At 43.4% G+C, this 19871-nt stretch overlaps 1 protein-coding gene across 2 annotated transcripts in view; it reads left to right on the top strand.

Moving 5' to 3' along the window:
* ARHGAP40 (Rho GTPase activating protein 40) overlaps positions 1-19204 on the top strand; it is a 35722-nt gene extending 16518 nt beyond the window's left edge. Inside the window, exons 3-15 of one of the 2 annotated variants that reach the window (XM_081009239.1) lie at positions 3545-3765; positions 5693-5768; positions 6813-6970; positions 7120-7285; positions 8055-8146; positions 8291-8368; positions 9016-9175; positions 10142-10224; positions 10472-10678; positions 11789-11929; positions 13366-13526; positions 14930-14985; positions 16060-19204. In XM_081009239.1, the coding sequence (XP_080865365.1) occupies positions 3545-3765; positions 5693-5768; positions 6813-6970; positions 7120-7285; positions 8055-8146; positions 8291-8368; positions 9016-9175; positions 10142-10224; positions 10472-10678; positions 11789-11929; positions 13366-13526; positions 14930-14985; positions 16060-16193 (1733 nt within the window). In that variant the 3' untranslated portion in view covers positions 16194-19204. Of the gene's footprint in view, positions 1-3544; positions 3766-5692; positions 5769-6809; positions 6971-7119; positions 7286-8054; positions 8147-8290; positions 8369-9015; positions 9176-10141; positions 10225-10471; positions 10679-11788; positions 11930-13365; positions 13527-14929; positions 14986-16059 lie in introns of both variants that reach the window. The other variant, XM_081009238.1, reaches the window with a different exon arrangement.
* Positions 19205-19871: the final 667 nt, after the last annotated feature.

A 19871-nucleotide genomic window follows, 5' to 3' on the forward strand; every position in this document is an offset into this window, starting at 1 on the left:
GGAGGAAGAAAAATATTCTGAATCCCAGAAACCAGAACAGCAAGAGGGATCGCTGCGCAGTGATCCCTCTTGCTGTTCTGGCGTCAGCGAAAGCAGCACAAAGCCTCTTCAGGGCATTGGGTGGAAGAAGAAGAAGAAGAAGATGAAGAAGAAGAGTTTGGATTTGATATCCCGCCTTTCACTCCCTTTAAGGAGTCTCAAAGCAGCTAACATTCTCCTTTCCCTTCCTCCCCCACAACAAACACTCTGTGAGGTGAGTGGGGCTGAGAGACTTCAAAGAAGTGTGACAGGCCCAAGGTCACCCAGCAGCTGCATGTGGAGGAGCGGAGACGCGAACCCGGTTCCCCAGAATACGAGACTACCGCTCTTAACCACTACACCACACTGGCTCTCCAACGCTCTCCCTGCCCTGAAGAGGCTTTGTGCGGCTATCCCAGAAGCCAGAACAGCAAGAGGGATAGCTGCACAGTGAAAGCAGCGATCCCTCTTGCTGTTCTGGCTTCAGCGATAGCTGCGCAGCCTGCATTCGCTCCTTAAGACGCACACACATTTCCCCTTACTTTTTAGAGGGAAAAAGTGTGTCTTATAGAGCGAAAAATACGGTATTTTTGTGCTGCATTTATATCCCCCCCCTTCCTCCAAGTTTCATATATGGTTCCCTCCTCCCTCATTTAATTCCCCTGTGAGGTAGGTTAGGCCAAGGTTGCAGGTTCAGTCCCCTAAAAGGACAGCTGCATAGTCCTTCATTCAGGGGTTTGGAATAGGGTCCCTTCCAACTCTGTGATTCTATGAAATCCTTCTGTGTTTGAGGGGCAGAAGAAGTCCCTGTAGACATGTGACTGGTTCCCAGATGATGAACTGAAATTCTGAAATTCTGAAAACCAGTTTCTGGAAACCGCAGGACAGGAGAGTGCTCTTGTGCTCGAATCCTGCCTGCAGGTTTCTTAGAGGCATCTGTCTGGTCAGCAGCTGTGAGAACAGAATGCTGGACAGATGAGCCATCGCACTGACCCTGCGGGCTCTTTTGTGTTCTGTGTTTTTAGGGGTATGGAGTTTGGGTTCATTGTTTTGAAACATAGGGCATGGAGTTTGTTTTGAAAATAATGCTTAAAAGTACCCTTAATTCGACACTCCCCATTTTTAAAAATAACATTCTTAAAAACAAACAAACCCAGACATATTAATAATCGGTTGTGTGCACACCTTTCTCCTTCACCAAGAAGAATTGGGCTATAAATGGATGCCAAGTTTTGTGGTTCCATCCCCCAAGGGGTATGTTGCATGTCTGGCTAGACTTAAGGGGAGAGGAAATGAAAACTCCCATGGGGAAACAACTACCTCTGCCTTTAAGAGGAACTGAGTAATAATCATTGCTTGCTTGGAATTTCTTGCTTGTGACCAAAGCTTGTCGGAAGAAAACAACTATACAACAGAAGGTGGTATGCTGCTTTTTGTGTTAATACAGTCGTACCTTGGTTCAAGAACAGAATCTGTTCTGGAAGTCCATTCAACTTCCAAAAATGTTCGAAAACCAAAGCGTGGCTTCCGACTGGCTGCAGGAGCTTCCTGCACTCAGTTGGAAGCAGCAGAAGCTGCATCGGACATTCGGCTTCCAAAAAACGTTAGAAAACCAGAACACTTACTTCTGGGTTTGCGGCGTTCAGGAGCCAAAACGTTTAAGTCACAAGGCGTTCAAGAACCAAGGTACGACTCTATGTCTCTGTGTGTATATATGCACCTTAGTTTCACAGTAAATGCTGATGCTACATAAAGCCTAATTGTTTGGACCCACTAGGTGGTGCTACAAATAATCTCTTTTCCAATAGCCTGTTTCTCTATTTGTAAGCATCTTAGTTGGCCCTACACAGGGCCTAATTGTTTGGGACCACTGGGGAGTGCTGCAGGTAGTCCATTATCCGGTAGCCTTTTTAAATGTATTAGAGGTTTTCCAGAGCAATCATAAATGTGAGCATGGGAGGAAATATCACATCCTGCATAGATGAACAGCCGCACAAAGAAAATAGTTGGGGATATTATCCCCATTTTAAGAGAAATTGAATTTTATTCTCAGCAGAAAACCATTGTTTATCCACGGATAAAACGCTAGAACATACAGACAGAACCAATTATATCCATAACATATATCCAACACAAAATTGGAGAAACTACAGTCATGGTGAAGGTTTGTTTTTTGCGCAATTGTATTTCCAGATGAGAAAAGGCTTAACCTGTTGAAGTGTTTGCCCAGAAAATAAGACAGACGCAGGAAAAGTGCATTAAAAGGGAAGGGGAAACAGTAGGTCTTTAGGACCCTGAGGGTTCCTATTACCTGGTGTTCAGACAACTCACCAGCCAGAGTTCTGACTTTGGCTAAAAGAGCTGGCAGGTGGGATCAGCCAGTCTTGCTCATTTTACAGAAATTGCTTAGAATAGTACCTGTATATTTTACTGCATAGCTTGCTTTAGAGGAGAGCTTAAGACTTTGTTTTTTAAAACAATGAAAGCTCAGAGTCTTGCGACTGTGGGGCCTAGGCTGGTGACCTCAGATGTGGAGCATATAATCCATTGCAGTAATCTATTGCAACTAAAGCATATGCTTCCTTAGCTAGATAATATTTCCCCAGGAAGAGTCATAGCTGGTGCACCAGACTAAACTGAGCAGAGGCACATTTGGCCACTGCTGCCACCTGGCTCTTCAGACGTAAAGCTGCACCCAGGAGCAGTCCTAAACTGCAAACCTGATTCTTCGAGGGGAGTCACCCCCATCCAAAACAGGCTGAATCCCTCTTCTGTTGCCTGATTTAGGAGCACAACTGTCCCGTCTTGATTGAGGCCTCCTTAGCCCAGCTCCAGAACTCTATATCAGTGACAGTTCATAGACTCATCATTATTTTGTGGGTTTTCTTTGGGCGTTTTTTGTATTCCAGCTGTTGAACTGCCCATGATAGATGCTGTGTAACTGCTTTTGGAAACCTCAAAGGAAGGCCACCTAAGTATGTGGTTTCAGGTAGTTTGATGGAAATGCCTTGGCTTTGCCTCCTTTTCTTCATGAGAAGGAGGGACCACATAACATATATCTTGCTTATGGGAGTTCTGAGGTTCAGTCCCCTTGCAGTAAGAGAGGATGTTGGGTAAGGAGGACTGGCAAAGACCCCTCTGCCTGAAACAGTGAAGAACCACCACCACCACCACCACCACCTGGCATAGTCTGTTTGCACCAGATGGACCACTAGTCTAGCCCAAGACTTTATCTGCTATGTACCTTTAAGAGCTGAATGACAGGCAGAAATTCAACACACTTCCATAACTCCCTAGCTCTGTGTTTGGAAAAGCTCAACATGCTGAAATTATGCCTGTCATGCATCTGTTAAAAACATCATCTTGGCCAGGTTTTGGGGAGGTGACAACTGAACTTAGCTAGGATAAACATGGTAACCTGCCAGAAGGCTGGGAGCTGGGCAGTCTAGCCTACCAGGATTTACCAACTCTGTGGCTCTTCTCATTTTTTGACATTGCCTTCCTCCTTGTTCCTTGTGCCTCTCAGAAGGGGAAGCCGAAGCCGAATGGCTCCAAGACGCGGGGCTTTCAGATCTAATTGGGGACCACGCCGCAGAGAATGGCAACAGTGTCCTGCTTTCCACGTTGACCAAGACTCAGGCTGCAGCTGTGCAGCGACGGCTTGACACTTACACCCGCTCCCGGAGAAAGAAGAACAAGCAGCCTGTCCGTGATGTCCGAGACATCTTTGGAGTGGTTGGCTCTGCGGTGTGTTTACTTCACATGCTTTGCTCTGCGATTGGCCCCTGACCCCACTTTTCCAGCTCTTGTTCCTCCATTAATAGAATGGAGTTGAAATACAATCATGGAACTACTGTACAGTCACAGAGGTATCCTGATTCAACCTGATAAGGGCTGAACTCTGCTGCACAAATATTCATGATGTGGGCATACAGTTCTCTCTTACTTTCCTTTTTGCTTTTCTATTATACTATCACACCTGAACTGAAAGTGTTTTTTAAAAAACAACAACAGACAAGTGTGCCCTTAACTTGCAGCCCCACCCAGTGGGTCATCAGCTGATGGAGCAACCCAGTTTTAAAACAACTGTAGAGCTTACAGTCCTAATATTAAGCAAATTTAACAGTGCCCTGGGGGAGAAATGTACTTAAACTTACAGTAGATTTGTTTTTTGTGTGTGAAAAATTTGTTGAAAAATCAACTCCTGGTCTCTAAACTGTAACCATGAGCAGCCAGTTACAGGACATCAAGACTTGTCTGAATTTCTCTCTGTTGGTTAAATACCAAGAATTGTCTCCTTTGCCCCTAGCAGCTTTGATTTAATTTTAGAACTTTTGCACCCCACCTTGAGTAATCTATTTTTGGTTAACAAAACAACCTGGTGGCTGAGTGCCACACACCCAGATTGTTCAGTGACTCTCTAAAAATTTGGAGCATTTCAGCATCACATAGCGTGCCTTCTGTGTACTGACCCATAGCTACTGTGTTCCTGGGACGTCTGCAGGTCTTGTTGAAGGAAAAAGAGAACAGTGAAACTTCTCTGACTCAGGTTGTCTCACTTGATTTGCATTAGCACTGATCTGCTTTTTGCGCTTTGATCTATGGCCGTATGACATCAGTGTTCAATTTGAAATAGAGCTTAGCAAAGAACCTTAATTCCCAGGTGAAGCACTGAAGCAAATGCAGGAATCATGACACCACCCAGCTACGCAAAGAATGCCCTTTCCTTTTAAGCATAGAAATTAGAGCGCATAATTTCTAGGTGGGAAGACAAGGCTTTCAGGTGGGATGGGTTCCCCAGTCCCTCTCTTTGAAACTATACCTTGATGCTGCTGTACCATCTAGTGTACCTCCCTTAGACAATATTAACCACTGTGTGGCAATCATCATCATCACCACCACCACCACCACCATTTATTTATACCCTGCCCATCTGGCTGAGTCCCCCCAGCCACTCTGGACAGCTCCCAATCAAATGTTAAAAACAATACAATCATAATAATGAATAGTTGGAAGCATTTTGAATTTGGGGAAAAGAACTGGCTGAAATTATTCCATATTGACAGGAATCCTGCCTAAGTATGGAGGTTGGATCTAGCTGTTCATAACCATTAGGCATTGGAAATATAGATATCCCGTATGCGGATGTGCTCAAGAAAGGGGATTCATTCTTCATTTGTTGCAGTTGCCTATTCATTTTGAGTTTTACTCAAAAAGCTGGTAGACGTTCTGCATTAAAAATCTGTACTTAATACCTACCAACGATAGCATATTCTTGGTGGGATTATGCCACTGACCAGCAGTGAGAGTTTGGAGCATGTCAAGATTCTAACACTTATTCTGGACAACGAGTTCCTTTTTAATATTCCCAGCTTCCTCTTCTCCGTGACCAGTGAGGCATCCTTTTTTATTTGGGGAGGAAGGGCTGTGGCTGTGTTGGTAGAGGAAGTGTTTTGAGTGCAGAAGCTCTCAGGTTCAATCTCTGGGGTCTCCAAATCGTACAAGCTACCGATTCAGTTTAGACAGCACTGATCTGGGTGGACTGGTTTTGTCAGACTTGTCATAAGGCAAACTTCCTACATTTCTGTTTTGCTTCCCTGTGTCTAAGGCCTGGTATTCTGTTAATAGATTTCATGGAACGTGGCTTCATTTATGTTCTTTGTCCTGCATGTAGGAGACTGAGCCAGAGGCAAATCTGGAAATGGACAGATCACACCGCAAGTCTGCATCGTCAAATAACATCCAGAAAAGTAAGACAGTAGCTGTATTGTCATGGGTAGAGAGAAGGGAATAGATCATTTAAAAGTCTTAAATCTAGGATTCCAGCATGAGACTAAAAACTGTACAGCTCTTCCTTCCTTAAATATAGAGTGAGTATGCAAAGGAACTTGCAATGATATTTTTTTAAAAAACAACTACAGTCCCATACATGCAGGGAATAATGTCCCATTGAACTGAATGGGGTTTAATTTTGAGTAGGCATATACAGGAACAGCAGTAGGTAGGCTTAATGTTATACAGCATTTTGCAAGGCAAGTTTAGTTAATTCTTGCTTTCCCATTGTCACAGAGCGCAATGATTCATTCATTCAATGTACTTAGGATAGGTGAAGCTCCATGTGAATCTTTGATAGATTATAGAAATAGGAGTGTGGGATATGGAATTTTAATGGAATTTAATGGAAATTTTGTGGGAATTGTGATGTCAGTTTGCAAGTAAAAGTGACCCAACACAGGTTAAAAAGTGAAACTCATCAAACTGCCTGGATTGATCAGACCAGACCTAAAACACGGGAATAGCCTGCATTGTAACATCATTTCTAAAGCAGCTAGATTTGCAAATCAGAAGACCTTATTGTAGCTTTGTCACTTACAGAAAATTGCCTATTTGGGTAAAAAGATTTGATTTTTACTAGCAATGGATTAGTTGTATTTCAGGATATAAACTCAGGTGATTTTTAACTTTTCAGTTGCCTTGCGTGCTCAGCTTTATATCTTAGCATAAGCCTGCCTTCCGCAATATGACACATTCCAGATGTTTTTGAACTACAACTCCTGTCAGTCCCATCAAGCATGGCTGTGCTGATGGGGGTTGTAGTCCAAAACATCTGAAATTCTCCAGGTTTGAGTAGGCTGGTATAAGCTCCTCAAATGGGCCAGAATGTGGTCAGTGCTCAGTCTAAATGTGAAGGCGGCCATGCATTTCAGGTGTCTGTTGTAATTATGCATTTAAGCTCAGGTCCATCTTGTGTTGCAAATCTTGAATGCAACTTTGCATCCCTCCCCCCTTAGCAGATCCAATGGAAACCCAGGACTTCCCATCACCACTGAGAGGCTCTGCAAGAGAGGAGCTATTCAGCACGGAAATTGCTTATTCTGAGCAGGCAGCCATCCTGCTCAAAGGATCTTTCCCAAGGGAATCTAGGAGGTTAAAGGATGAGAGTTGTTTACCTGTAAGTGCAAGACTTTGCTATATCCTAGCAGATTCCTGTGGTTGTGATTTGACAATTATGATAATAATCACCAATAATAGCGACATAATAATTTGCATTGACTCTGATATGTCACTCCAATCTCCATCCCCCTGTCCTCCTTGCTTTAGAAATTTAAGATTCCCAAGGGGAGGCTGGGAGTGACCAAGATAGGAGACTTATCGCTGCAGGATATGAAAAAGATTCCCACGCTGGCACTCATTGAGCTAACTGCTCTCTGCGACGTTGTTGGCTTGGAGCTGAAGAGAAACAAAGCAGTAAAGCGGAAGGCTGCAGGTACCTGTTTTCCTACTGCTTCTTAGCATGAATTTGACATCTTGTGGTTCTTGTCACTGACTAAAATTAGGGAAGGAAAACTAATAGTAGTTCTCAACTATCTGAGTAAAAGGGCCTATCTGCAAGCGGTCTCCTTTTGGGAGAGCTTGCAGATGTTTTAATCAGCAGATTTGGTGTATGTACGGCAAGGATGTGGGTCTTGCAGGTATTGTCGAACTCCTGTTCCCCTCATCCCTGACCATCGGCCATGCTAGCTGGGCAGGGTGAAGTCCAATAATGCCTGGAGCACCACCATGGATTCTCCATACCTGATCTGAGACATGTGTGCCTTGAATTGGATCGGCACGGGTTCCCCTGCTATCCCTGTAAGAAAAAGGGAGAGAGACTAGTGTGGACTAGCATTGGCTATGCACAATGTACACTTTGGGCAGTTCTACACGGGTGCTTAGTATTTTGGGGTATTGCAGATGGGCCATTGGCAACAGCATTTTGTTTTCTTGTAAAAAACAAAAACCCCTACCAAAATCTTGCTGAATTTTCCTTGATAAGGGCAAACCTGATGGGGTTGGGGATATAGGCTAGTATTTTGATTATAACAGTATTGTGTGAATGTGGCAGGTATCATGATAATTGGCCCTTCGTGATGTCACTTCTTGGATTTCTGTGGATGGCTGTGTGTCCTTACTTATTAATTGAGGAAACATAAATATTTATTTATTTATAGATGAAATATTTTTTAACACTTATAACACAGCGTCTTCCATTGCAGAGCGCAAGCTTTTTGGGGTTTCACTTGGCACTTTGTTAGAAAATGACGAAAAGCTCTTCCCAAATACCAGGGTTCCATTGATTCTGCAAGCAGTAAGTTTATTTCACAACTTCTTTTTTTTTTCCTCCTGGTTTTTTCCCCCATAAAAAAATATCATTGTCTATTCTTTGCTTTGAGCTTCATTGCAAGCTCTTTGTTGCCTTTTGGCGATGACGTTTTGCTGTCTTCTTTTATAGTTGCTGTCGTGTTTAGAAAAGAAAGGTCTGGACACGGAAGGAATCCTAAGAGTTTCAGGATCACAGAGCCGCATTAAGGTAGAATTCAATGGTCAAATTAATATCCTATGAAATGTCCTGCAGTTCCTTGGAAACTTAGGTGTTCCTCATGAGAAGGTCACACTTCCCGCATAGATTTTGATCTACAGCAGGGGTCAGCAAACTTTTTCAGCAGGGGGCTGTCCCTCAGACCTTGTGGGGGGCTGGACTATATTTTTTTTGGGGGGGGGGGGGGAATGAACGAACGAATTCCTATGCCCCACAAATAACCCAGAGATGCATTTTAAATAAAAGGATACATTCTACTTATGTAAAAACACACTGATCCGTGAGCCGGATTTAGAAGACGATTGGGCCGGATCCAACCCCCGGGCCTTAGTTTACCTACCCATGATCTACAGCTACAGTATCTACATTCCCCTGTGATATACAGACAGAGGAGAGTGCTGGGTATGATCCAGACTAAGGTGGATAAAAAAAGGATACCATGGCCTACCTCTGGATTACTAATTTATTGTGGACAACCTAACACCGTCTGGTTGCTGAGATTCTTGTAAAAAAAAAACCTTGGACTAGCAAGGTAATTGTGCCTGCAGTCATTTATCCCCACCCCTTCCCATGTTTACTTTTCCCAAATCTTTCTACCTTCAGTATGTGACTTTCCCCTCTTTCCCTTTTCCCCCCAGAGCCTGGAACAAAAGCTAGAAAGTGAGTTCTATACTGGTTTCTTCCAGTGGGATGAGGTCCATCAGAATGATGTCTCTGGCTTGCTGAAGAGGTTCATCCGGGAACTGCCCACCCCTCTGCTGACGGCAGAATACTTACCTGCCTTTGCAGCTGTGCAAAGTGAGTTAGGCCTTGGCTAAAGAGATCCGGCCCTGCCACCTTAAGCACTGATTTCCATCTTCTTCCTTGTTGAGCATATTAGGTGGCAGTTGTATAGCAGATACGTTGTTAGACGTCAGATAACCAAGGTCAATTTCTTGCTCAGCCATAAAGCTCTCACTCAAGAAACCTTGGGCAAAGTCATGCTCTGTAAAGCCAAGCCTAAATTTTCCAGAGCTTCTTGGGGGGAAGAGTGTGATACAAGTGTCACTGACGGATGGCTGTGAGCCAGGGATGGGGAACCTGTTGCCCTCAAGATGTTGCCAGATGGTCAACTCCCATCACCCCCAGGATGACTGTAGTTGTAGCCCAACAGCACCAGGTTGTCCTTCCACACACTAAGGGGTGGGCATTTTCAGGTGATTGAATAGGAACAATGGCAGATATGCCATCCTCTTAAAGGTGCATGGTGTTGTCTGTGTGCATTAACTGTTGGAGTAATCTGACATTTCTAAGGCTGTGGGAGTTGTCTTCATCTCATGCTAAGCCATGCACGCTACTTAAGAAACTGCCTAGATGTTACGTGCTGGTTACTGCGTACGAGAGGCAATGAGTGAGTATGAAATAGTGTGGCCCTGATATGTAAAACAGTCTTCTACTGGTATAGTCAAACCTCGGTTCCCGAACGCCTCTGTTTTGGAATGTTTCGGCTCCCGAACGCCGAAAACCCGGAAGTAGGTTTTCCGTTTTTTGGAACCGGAACGTCCGACGTGGCTTCCGCTTGAGTGCAGGAAGCTCTTGCAACTAATCAGAAGCTGCTCCTCGGTTATCAAATGTTTCAGAAGTCGAACAGTCTTCCAGAATGGATTACGTTCGACAACCGTGGTTTGACTGTCTATAAAATGCAGTTTTAAAGAGGCAGAGCTTCTAGGTCAATGTTATCTTCTTCCCAGTAATTTTGGATGTTGATTGTTCCTTCCATTATAGATATCCCAGATCTGAAACAGAGGCTGCAGGCTCTCAATCTGCTTATACTGATTTTGCCAGAACCCAACCGAAACACCCTGAAGGTAATATCGCCACCTCCTGGGGATCGTAGTGCCCTGACTGTAGAGTGCAAAATGATACACAAACTCATTCTTTTAGAACTGTGGTATTGCTGTACGGACAACATTCTTACATCACAATGTTGCAAATACGTTGTCTGCAAGCACTCTCATATTCATCATCTCAGAACCCAGAGACAATTTGACATCTCTCTCCGCTGCCTACAGCTGATGTTTGATAACGGAAAATAATTTTCCTCCCCTTTTTCAGGCTTTGCTGGAGTTTCTGAGGCTGGTGGTTACCAGGGAGCGGAAAAACAAGATGAATCTTTGGAACGTTTCCACAGTCATTGCTCCAAATCTTTTCATGCACAAGGGGCTGCCGAACAAGATCCCAGAAGGGAAGGAGAAACAGCTGGCTGAGGGTGCGGCGGACGTGGTGCGGATGATGATCCATTATCAGGATTTACTCTGGACTGTAAGTTGGGGCCATATTTTCCGAGTCATCCTTGAATTGCCATTGATAAAACTCTATATTGATTTTTAAAATACAGTCATAGCTTGGGTTGAATGTGCTTCAGGTTGAGCGCTTTCGGGTTGCGCTCCGCGGCAACCCAGAAGTAACGGAGTGCGTTACTTCTGGGTTTCACCGCTTGCGCAGATGCTCAAAATGACGTCATGTGCAGAAGCGGCAAAATGCGACACGCGCAGACGCGCCGTTGCGTCTTACGTTCCATTCAGGATGCGAACGGGGCTCCGGAACGGATCCCATTCGCATCCCGAGGTACCACTGTATCTTTTTGGTATTTAAAATGGCAGCCGCATAGAATGTAAGAGCCTCTTGGGTGAGGCCAATGACCCATTTCGTCCAGCTATCCTGATCTCACAGTAGCCAACCAGATGCCTATGGGAAGCCCAGAAGCAGGACCTGATTGTAACTAGAGCTGGGAAAATTGTCTGAAACAGTATCAGATTGTGACACCGGTTTTTGAGCTGGCAGTACATCGCAGTGGCCGGAGAGCCATGAAGTATTCCCAGCTCAAATTGCCTGCAGACAAATTGACTTCCTTCCCCCTCCATTCTGCCTGCAGCTGATTTTTGACAACGGAAATAATTTTCTTCCCTCTTGGCCTCTGTCTTCCTGTCTGCCTGCGCCTTTGAGGAAGCCCCACATCCCACTCCCTGGCTTGTGCGAGCTGGGGAGGTTTGGGGACTTGGGCTGGGTGATGTATCTTGGCTGCCTCCCCTAAGATGGGGAGAAAGAAGCAGCCGAGATACATTCCAGACATCGCGATATATCAGAATATCGTGGAATTTAGCTGCTGATATATCACAGTGTTGAAAACAAGGTATCACCCAGCTCTAATTGTAACAGCACTCTTTGTGATGCCAAGCAGCTGTTATTCAGAGCTGTAGGTACAGAGTTTTGGAATAAAAGATCCTAAAAAGAAGGTCAGACCTGCTGCGCCAGAAAGGTTTCCCTCCCATCCACCCCTCTCTACATCCCTTCTGTTTCTCCTCTCTTCAGGAGATACTTTCAGAATGACAACAGCCTCACACCTCTTTCTTTTTTTGCATTCCCTTTTAGGTTGCATCTTTCTTGGTATCTCAAGTGAGAAAACTGAACGAGAGCAGCAGCAGGAGGTACCAGTTCTGTGACAGGAGGATCAAAAACCTGTTAAGGAAGATTAATCTGGACAAGGAGAAGACTGAGAAAAACCATGGCGAAGTGAGTAAAATCCCCATTGCCCACTGCATTGTTAATGCATTGTTGATGCGTTAAGAGCATCCTTCACCAGGCTGGTGTCCTCTAAGTATCTAGGCCTACAATTCCATAAGAACTTAAGAAGAGCCTGCTGGTCCTGGCCCATGAAGTCCAGCATCCTGTTCTCTCGGTGGCCACTTTGATCCCTGTAGGGGCTCAAACAAGACCCAATCATAAGAGCACTCTCTCCCCTGCAGTTTCCAGAAACTCCTATCCAGAAATATTGCTGCCCCCACAGCCATGCTGGCTGGAGCTGATGGGAGCTGGGAGTTGTAGTCCAAAATATCTGGAGGATTCCAGGTTGCTGAAGGCTGCATTAGAAGATGGAACTGTGGCCAGCCAGGCCCACTTGCAATTGTCTTTTGGCACATGCAAACTGTAGGATAAGTCTTCGCATGTTGACTCAGAGTTAGATTGGATTTGCAAGCGTGAGTGATTTAGCAGAATAAGCTGGGAGAGATACAGATAGAACTTTCAAGGAATTAGTGGGCCACTACCATGTTTGGCTGTTGGTTCTCAGAGAGGCAACAGCAGCAGTTGTAGGATTCACGGGATCTTGTGGTTTGATGCCTCTTAGATCTGTACTTAAAAAAAAAAAAAGAACTCTTCTTGTCTGAGGACACTTCTAGCTTTGTAGGTGGGAGCCAACCATGTTCTTACAGATTCAGGTTGTGCAATTAAAAAGGGACTGGCATTCTGGCATGGCATACCACCTTAAGAAACCCAGAATTGCTTTAGACAACATTGTATAACCTCCCTGCAAACTAAATTGGAATGAATGCTCAGCGAATAGCCAACATATCTTTATAACCACCTTGCAAACCTTGTGCAAAAAAATCAGGATGAAAGTCCAGTAAACAGGTTATCTGGAAGTGACCTAGGCCCATCTGATATTTCTTGTTTGCTTTTTTAAATCAAATGATTCCCCAGAAATCTGTTTTGTGTGGACCTTTTGGTTCTCAGTGGCAACCAAACTCTGAGATGCCTGGCATGCAGGTTTTTGGTTGTTTTTTAATTGCTGTATATGAGATTTGCTCAATGGAGAGAGAGAAATTATTTGCATGGTCAACTGGCTGATGGTGAAATTTTCTGCTTGAAACAAACACTTTCCTTGTGTAAACACCAGGGGGCACTCATGCTTACTTTATTAACTCTAGTCAAATGCTACTGCTTCTCACGCTGTGTGACGGAATCAAATTTAATCTTTGTTGCTTTGCATCCATCCTGCCCTTTGCCTGCTTATGGAGAAGAGCATACATAACCATTTTACTTGGAGGATAACAAGCATTTTCAAACAGAGTGTTTGATTAGGTCTTCATGTTTTGTGCGCATGCTTTGGATTTCCTTACATCTAAGTTTCCTCCCGCCGCCCCCCTAATACTGCCTCCTTCATCTTCCAGCCATCCAAAATAGTGAAAGTCCAGGCTTCCCCGTTCCTAAAGGATTCCCTGGAAGTTCGCTTAACCAGTGGAACCAAAGCTGCAGATGTCCTGAGGCAGTTCCAGAAGAACCTCTGTCAAAACGGCTGGAATATTGTCAACACGGTCAAACTTATCAAATGGTAAAAGCACTTCCTCTCCTTAGCTTAGAAGGAAATGTAGCTTGTCTTCTTTATGTGTGATTAGGCAGGAGGCTTTTTTAAATGTCTGTTGAGATGAGCAGCATTTAATGAAGGGCACTTCCGCTGTGTCCAGTTCCCAGGATTCTTTGGGGGAGTGGTAAGAGGAAGGGAGTGAGATGCAAAATTAGAAGTTTGTGTGTGTGTGTGTGTGTGTGAGAGAGAGAGAGAGAGAGAGAGAGAGAGCGCATTATGCAGAGGAAATTGTTCCACAACTTTATGAAATTAAAGCGTTATAGAAACCACGGTAACCTCCCTGAACACATTGACGGGTAGTTTTAAATGCTTGATTGGGCATGTAATAAAATCATAGTCTTCTTCTACAAGTGGAATGTGAATGCTGATTTTGTGCATAGATCCGTTCAGTTATGCGGTATCTATGGCAACCAGAGGACTCATCCCACCTTGCAGAAGAAGAAAGAGACTAGAGTGAACCCATTGACACCTGTGACTCAAACAGTTGACACTCTTGAACAAGTTTTGCTGTTTAAAAATGCCAGGGGTGGGGTGGGGGTGGGGAGAGAAGAGAGCAATGAAGCATTTGGAAAAACCTTATTAAGTTTTTTTATTTGCTTTACTTATTTCAAAAATACTCAGTACAACCTGTCACATAAAACTTATCAAGGCGGTGTACAAAATAAAAATACCAGAATACATATATATCACTTAAAAGGTAAAGGTAAAGGACCCCTGACAGTTAAGTCCAGTTGCGGACGACTCTGGGGTTGCGGCGCTCACCTCGCTTTACTGGCCGAGGGAGCCGACGTTTGTCTGGAGACAGTTTTTCGGGTCATGTGGCCAGCATGACTAAACCGCTTCTGGCGAACCAGAGCAGTGCACGGAAACGCTGTTTACCTTCCTGCCGGAGCGGTACCTATTTATCTACTTGCACTTTGACGTGCTTTCGAACTGCTAGGTTGGCAGGAGCAGGGACCGAGCAATGGGAGCTCACACTGTTGCGGGGATTCGAACTGGCGGCCTTCCGATCGGCAAGCCCTAGGCTCAGTGGTTTAGATCACAGCGCCACCCGCGTCCATATTACTTAAAATGATCCATTACATTTAATGTGCATGTTTTTTTAAAGGCAACCTTAAAGGATATTTTCCAATCCACTATACCGTTTTAACATGAGCTGGCCATCCTCAGGTCTAGAACAGTTTTCCCCAACCTAATGCCTTCCATGGCTGATAGTCAGGGATGATGGGAAATATAGTTCTGAGCTACAGCTGGAAGGCGCACCATGTTGCAGAACTCTCATTTAGAGCAATTCCAATATATATATATATATTAGCCTCTTTGTCTTGGAAATGGTTATAATTAGTGTGTGTGTTTTTTAAATTTTGCAGTAATGGTTCGGTAGATACGATGAACCTGCTCTTCTATGAAGTCGGCGGCAACATAAGTATGTAAATTTGAACTGTTGTCATTTTATTTTTCATGGTGGGGAATGTGAGTTAGTGGGTTAAGAGGTGGGCAGCTGAAGCAAACAGTTGTCCTAGGAATGAATCAAAATGGGGAACCACTAGGAATTAGCAGGCCTAAGCCTTGCTAGGCCACATAGGGTTGCTTAAAGGCACTTCCTTAATAATCAAGCAAATAACCAAGTAAGCTGGTTTTTAAAAAATGCTCGAAGTGGCTTTGAACAAAGAAAACAGAAATACATTTCAAACAAAGAGTACAGAAACAATTTCATAGTAACAATTTCCTAATGATAATAATAATAACAAAACAATAGCAGATATAATAATGTACAAAACCTACATTTCAATGCTATAAATATAACATTACCTAAATGACAAGCAGTATCCAAAAGCAAAAATAAGAAGAGAGCTTCACAGTTTCACTTAGTCCTCCTGAAAACACTTCTCCCATGATGTGGTTAATGATTATGCCTCTATCTCTTTTTTAGCCTGATTAGGAACATAGGAAACTGCCTTATAACAAGTTGGCTCATAAGTTCCTGTGGCTCTATACTGTCTTGCTTCTCCCATAGCCACAGCCTTGGATTCAAGCAGAAATCAAGCATGGCTTCTGCTGGCAGTCTTCTTCCAGCCCAGCACTTACACACCTCTGGCTCTTGTCCTTCTCACCAACACCCAGGTGTAGAGGGTGGAGGCACACCCATTTGACTTCTGGCACAAAACCACTTTCTTTGTTACCCTAACAACCCATACTTAGAGTAGCCTTTAGCTCACCAAGAAGCTGGCCTGGCCATTCCAGCAATTGAATCCTTGGTGGATTCAGGAACAAGAAGGGACTCATGCTTATAGGCAACCCACCCACCCCACAACTCACAATACTAGTAATCCAGAAAATGATAGGAGATAATATTTTCCAAAGTCCTGGCACTATTAGGGAGTTTATTAAATAATCTGAAATCAAGTTACCCAAAGTTACCAGGCCCAGGAGGAATAGTGAGATCTATATTTTTTGGGAATGGTTTCTTTAAAATAATTTTTTTCCTCTGTCCCAACAGGTGAACATTGCTTGGACCCAGACACATACCTCTTAGACCTGTACCATGTGAATCCTCATGCAGAATGGGTTATAAGACAAAACTCACTTTTCCAAGGACACTCTAGGAAGACTGGCGAGAGGGAAATGACCTAGCTGGAAATTATGTTAAACAAATAGTCAAATGGGGCCGGGGTGGGGATGAATTTTTTATTCTTGGATTTTTATTTTTATTTTAATGGGAGGCTGTGAAAAAAGAAGCAATTCCCTTTAACTGTTCACATGAACTTGTGGCTAATTGAAGGGTTACATTGGGGTAGCAGAGCTTCTATAGGATGTGAATGCCTGTAGTAAAGGACTTCTGGAAAGAAAGTTTTAAAAAGAGACAGTCTTGTCTTTGAAGAAATTGATGGAGATCATCTGGGTTTGATTCTTTTAATGCACAAGCTTCAGGTTCTCACATTAGTGGAAAGACACCCCAGTGAACAAATGTGATGTCATGTAAAGCCTGCACACTTTCTAAAGAAGTAAGGCTTCTTGGATAGAAGCTGGGGTTATCTACATTTTGCTTCATTTTGTTTCTGAAGGGCTTACTAGGTAACCAAATTGCCTGGAATGTAAAGGAGAAGTTCTGCCCTCAAAATGCTAATGTCCCAAGCACAGTGTTGGTGACATATTAACTATGCACAACTGTAGATGTGCAATGTCTTCTGGGATGCAGCCTTGACATTGCAGTTCAGTGCACAAACGTGTATTTGTGTGTGCACACACAGTTCCACATACATGTTGCTATTTGATTAGAGTAAACCATCTCAGTATTACTGTTTAATTCAACCTTTTTAATATTCAGATTGGATTTCACATCCCTGTCTGGTTGTAATAATTTTTTCCTTTAGAGAAACTCCCCAGCAGAGACTTGTCTTCCTATACTGGGCCCTAACAAGTCTTTTCGTTATGACCAAGACAATCCAGAAACACCTGAGCCATATAACGTTCTTAGTCTTCATGTCTTCATTGTTTCTTTGGTGTTACATTTTTAAAACGTTGTGTTTGTAGGTATATTTACCAAAAGCCTGTTGAAATGATCTAGGTTTTTCTGGAGAAAGCGATGATCTGTACTTAAAGATCCTCCTTTCCTTGTTTGCTCACATTTTTTAAAAGGCCAAAATATCCACCTAAATGTGTAGAGGGTTTCTCAAAATTGGTAGTTTTGAATATCTGTATTTTGCACTTGTGACTTAAAGAGGGCCTATTTATTTTGAAAATGTCAACTAACAGAGACATTTAAATGGTTATTTCATGTTATCCACTTCCAAACTAGTGGACGTGAGAAAGCTAAACCCTTTCTTAGTCCAAACACCACAGCTGATGTTGTCAGAAGAGCAAAATATGAACAAATATGCCAGAAGATTGCCTCATTTGGACATAAAAGGGTTTAGAAGGAGCATTTTGTCAGCATAAGAATGGAATTTGTGCTTGAGGGTGGATGAGTAGGGCGGGGAGTCCACCTTTAATAAAAACGTGCATTACACATCTGATCTCTGTAGAAATGCAGCTTTGGAAGGAAGGAAGCATGTATCTGAAACCCCATTTCTTCTTTTGCAGCGGGGAGGGGAGAAGCTGCCTACACTAGGAGGGAAACAGTTAATGCCCCTCCCTGCTGCCCAGCTGTCAATCATGCCCTCCTAAGGCTGCCTTTTGAAGAGAGGATCAAGGGCTGTTGCATGTAACATCTGGTGAATGAGTTGCCATTTGGATAGGAAGAAAGCAAATTAACCTGGGAAGTTACTTTCCACTTGCCCTGTACTTTCCTTCCTTAGCCCCATTTATAGTATCATCTGACTGCTTACCCTCCAGTGTAAATGGGTGGCGTTGAGAGGTGATGCATGGGTAGTTCACGAAACCCTTGGGGCTTTATTGGAGGTCGGAATGAGAAATTGCATGAAGAGGTGTCTCCTGGTAAAAATGGCAACAGCATGTAAATCTCCTCTTCCTTCCCTCTGTGTAAGGTTGAGTCTATCCTAGCCCCATGTCTTGGTATCATTACCGCCAGTGTTTTCCCTTCCCAACCTCACTGATAGTCAGTGCTGGGGGCAAGGAAGTAGGGAATCATGGTGACATCACAACACAAAGCAAGTTTTATTTAACCATACAGATGGGGGCGGGGAATAGTTTATGCGGAAGCTGTTTTCTTCTAAAGCTGTGTTGTTTCATTCTGACCAGAGTGCTGGAGTCATGTCTTGCTCAGCATAAACATTTTCCAACTTTGCATTTCTCATCCTTTGTAGACTTTTACCAGAGAAAGGATAGGTGCAGAAGTCCATTAGAATTTTCTGGAAAAGTACGAACAGATGTAATGAGCAGCACAGGCTGGATGACTCAGATGTGTTTAGGAAAGTATCTACATGTCACAGCACAGCCTTAAAAGAATACAGAATTGCCTACAAAATCCCTTGAGTATTTTTTTATCGGTATAGCACACTCTAAATCCACTGTTCAAAATTGTTTCATGCCAATGCATGGAAAGTAGTCAGTACAGAACAGTCTTCCCCAACCTGGTGCCCTCTGCATACTCCCACCTAGCATGGGAAATTTTCCAGGAGTTATGGGAGTTGTAGTCCAAAGCTTGGGGAAGGCTGGTGTAGAACTTTAAGAGCATAGCAGGCTTGCCAAGCAGAGGGTATGCTTTGATCCTGTATGATAAAGGGTGCAAGGTGGCAATTTTGGTAACTCCGAAAAGGTCAAGGTAGAAGAGAGGCCAATCTCTGCTTCCAAGATATGAAAATTAAGTTTTGTACTTGGGGCCAATTTGAATGAATAGCTTGGGGGATGAAAGAAGATGACTCGGATTCCTCAAATGCTAACAGAGTAATATGAAATGAGTATTGTGAAAAGCTATGTGTGCAGGAGCAAAACCCGAGAGAAACTAACATTTGAGGGGGAAAGATGGTGTAGGCCCAAATCTGTCCATAATATTGATGGTCTGTCATCACTTTCACTGTCTTTTTGTGTCTCTAGAAATTTTATTGATGGCAGTTAAAGTGGCAAGGCATAAAATGGTAAAGCTCACTTGTGTGTGTGCGTGTGTGTATTTTTTTAAAAAACGATGGTTTATATTATTTTTAATGCTGTATTTAATCAATAAAGAACTAGCTACGTTTCCAAAATGTCTTCTGTTTTGTAATTTATTTTGTCAGTTGCTGGATTTGTTTTTGTTGATGAGAGAGGTTCTGTGAACTAAAAAAAGCAACAACGGGGAAAGAAATGGTTTTGTAGTAGACTAAGAAGGAATGTAAACAGTATGAAAACACACTTCAATAGCTAAGAAGGCGAGTAAGCAAAGACCCAGAAAGAGATACAACGTGGGATCGAGACGTGGTTTTCAAACCCTTTGTTGGTCTCTCAACCAGTGGCCTTAGAAGTACAGTCCAGAAAACATCCAGTTTTGTTCTAACATGAAAAGGGGTTTTGGCTCTCGATTCAACTTCCAGATTGACAAATCACCAATAAGCAGTGGTGGTGCAGAACCATCATCTAGTGTCACTGCTGTTTACCTGGTTACAAGTAGTTGAGGCCAAGCAGTTGCAACAGAGGAATTGCTGGATTGGCCAGTCTCTTAACCTCTTGCCCAGCCTGGTCCAGGTAAGAAACAACAATGCTGGAGTTGGGAGGGAGATTCTGTTCTACCACACACACACAGCCATTGTGCTGTTGTCAATAAGAATAAGCAAAACGATGACTCCAGAACAATTTTAAAAAATGAATCAGATTAGCAGTGACAATAAAATACTGTGATTTCAAATTGGTTCTGCTCAGATGACATTCTGGAATAAA

Source organism: Podarcis pityusensis (genome assembly GCF_964106645.2).
Source record: "Podarcis pityusensis genome assembly, chromosome: 6".
In the NCBI taxonomy this organism is placed as follows: Eukaryota; Metazoa; Chordata; class Lepidosauria; order Squamata; family Lacertidae; genus Podarcis; species Podarcis pityusensis.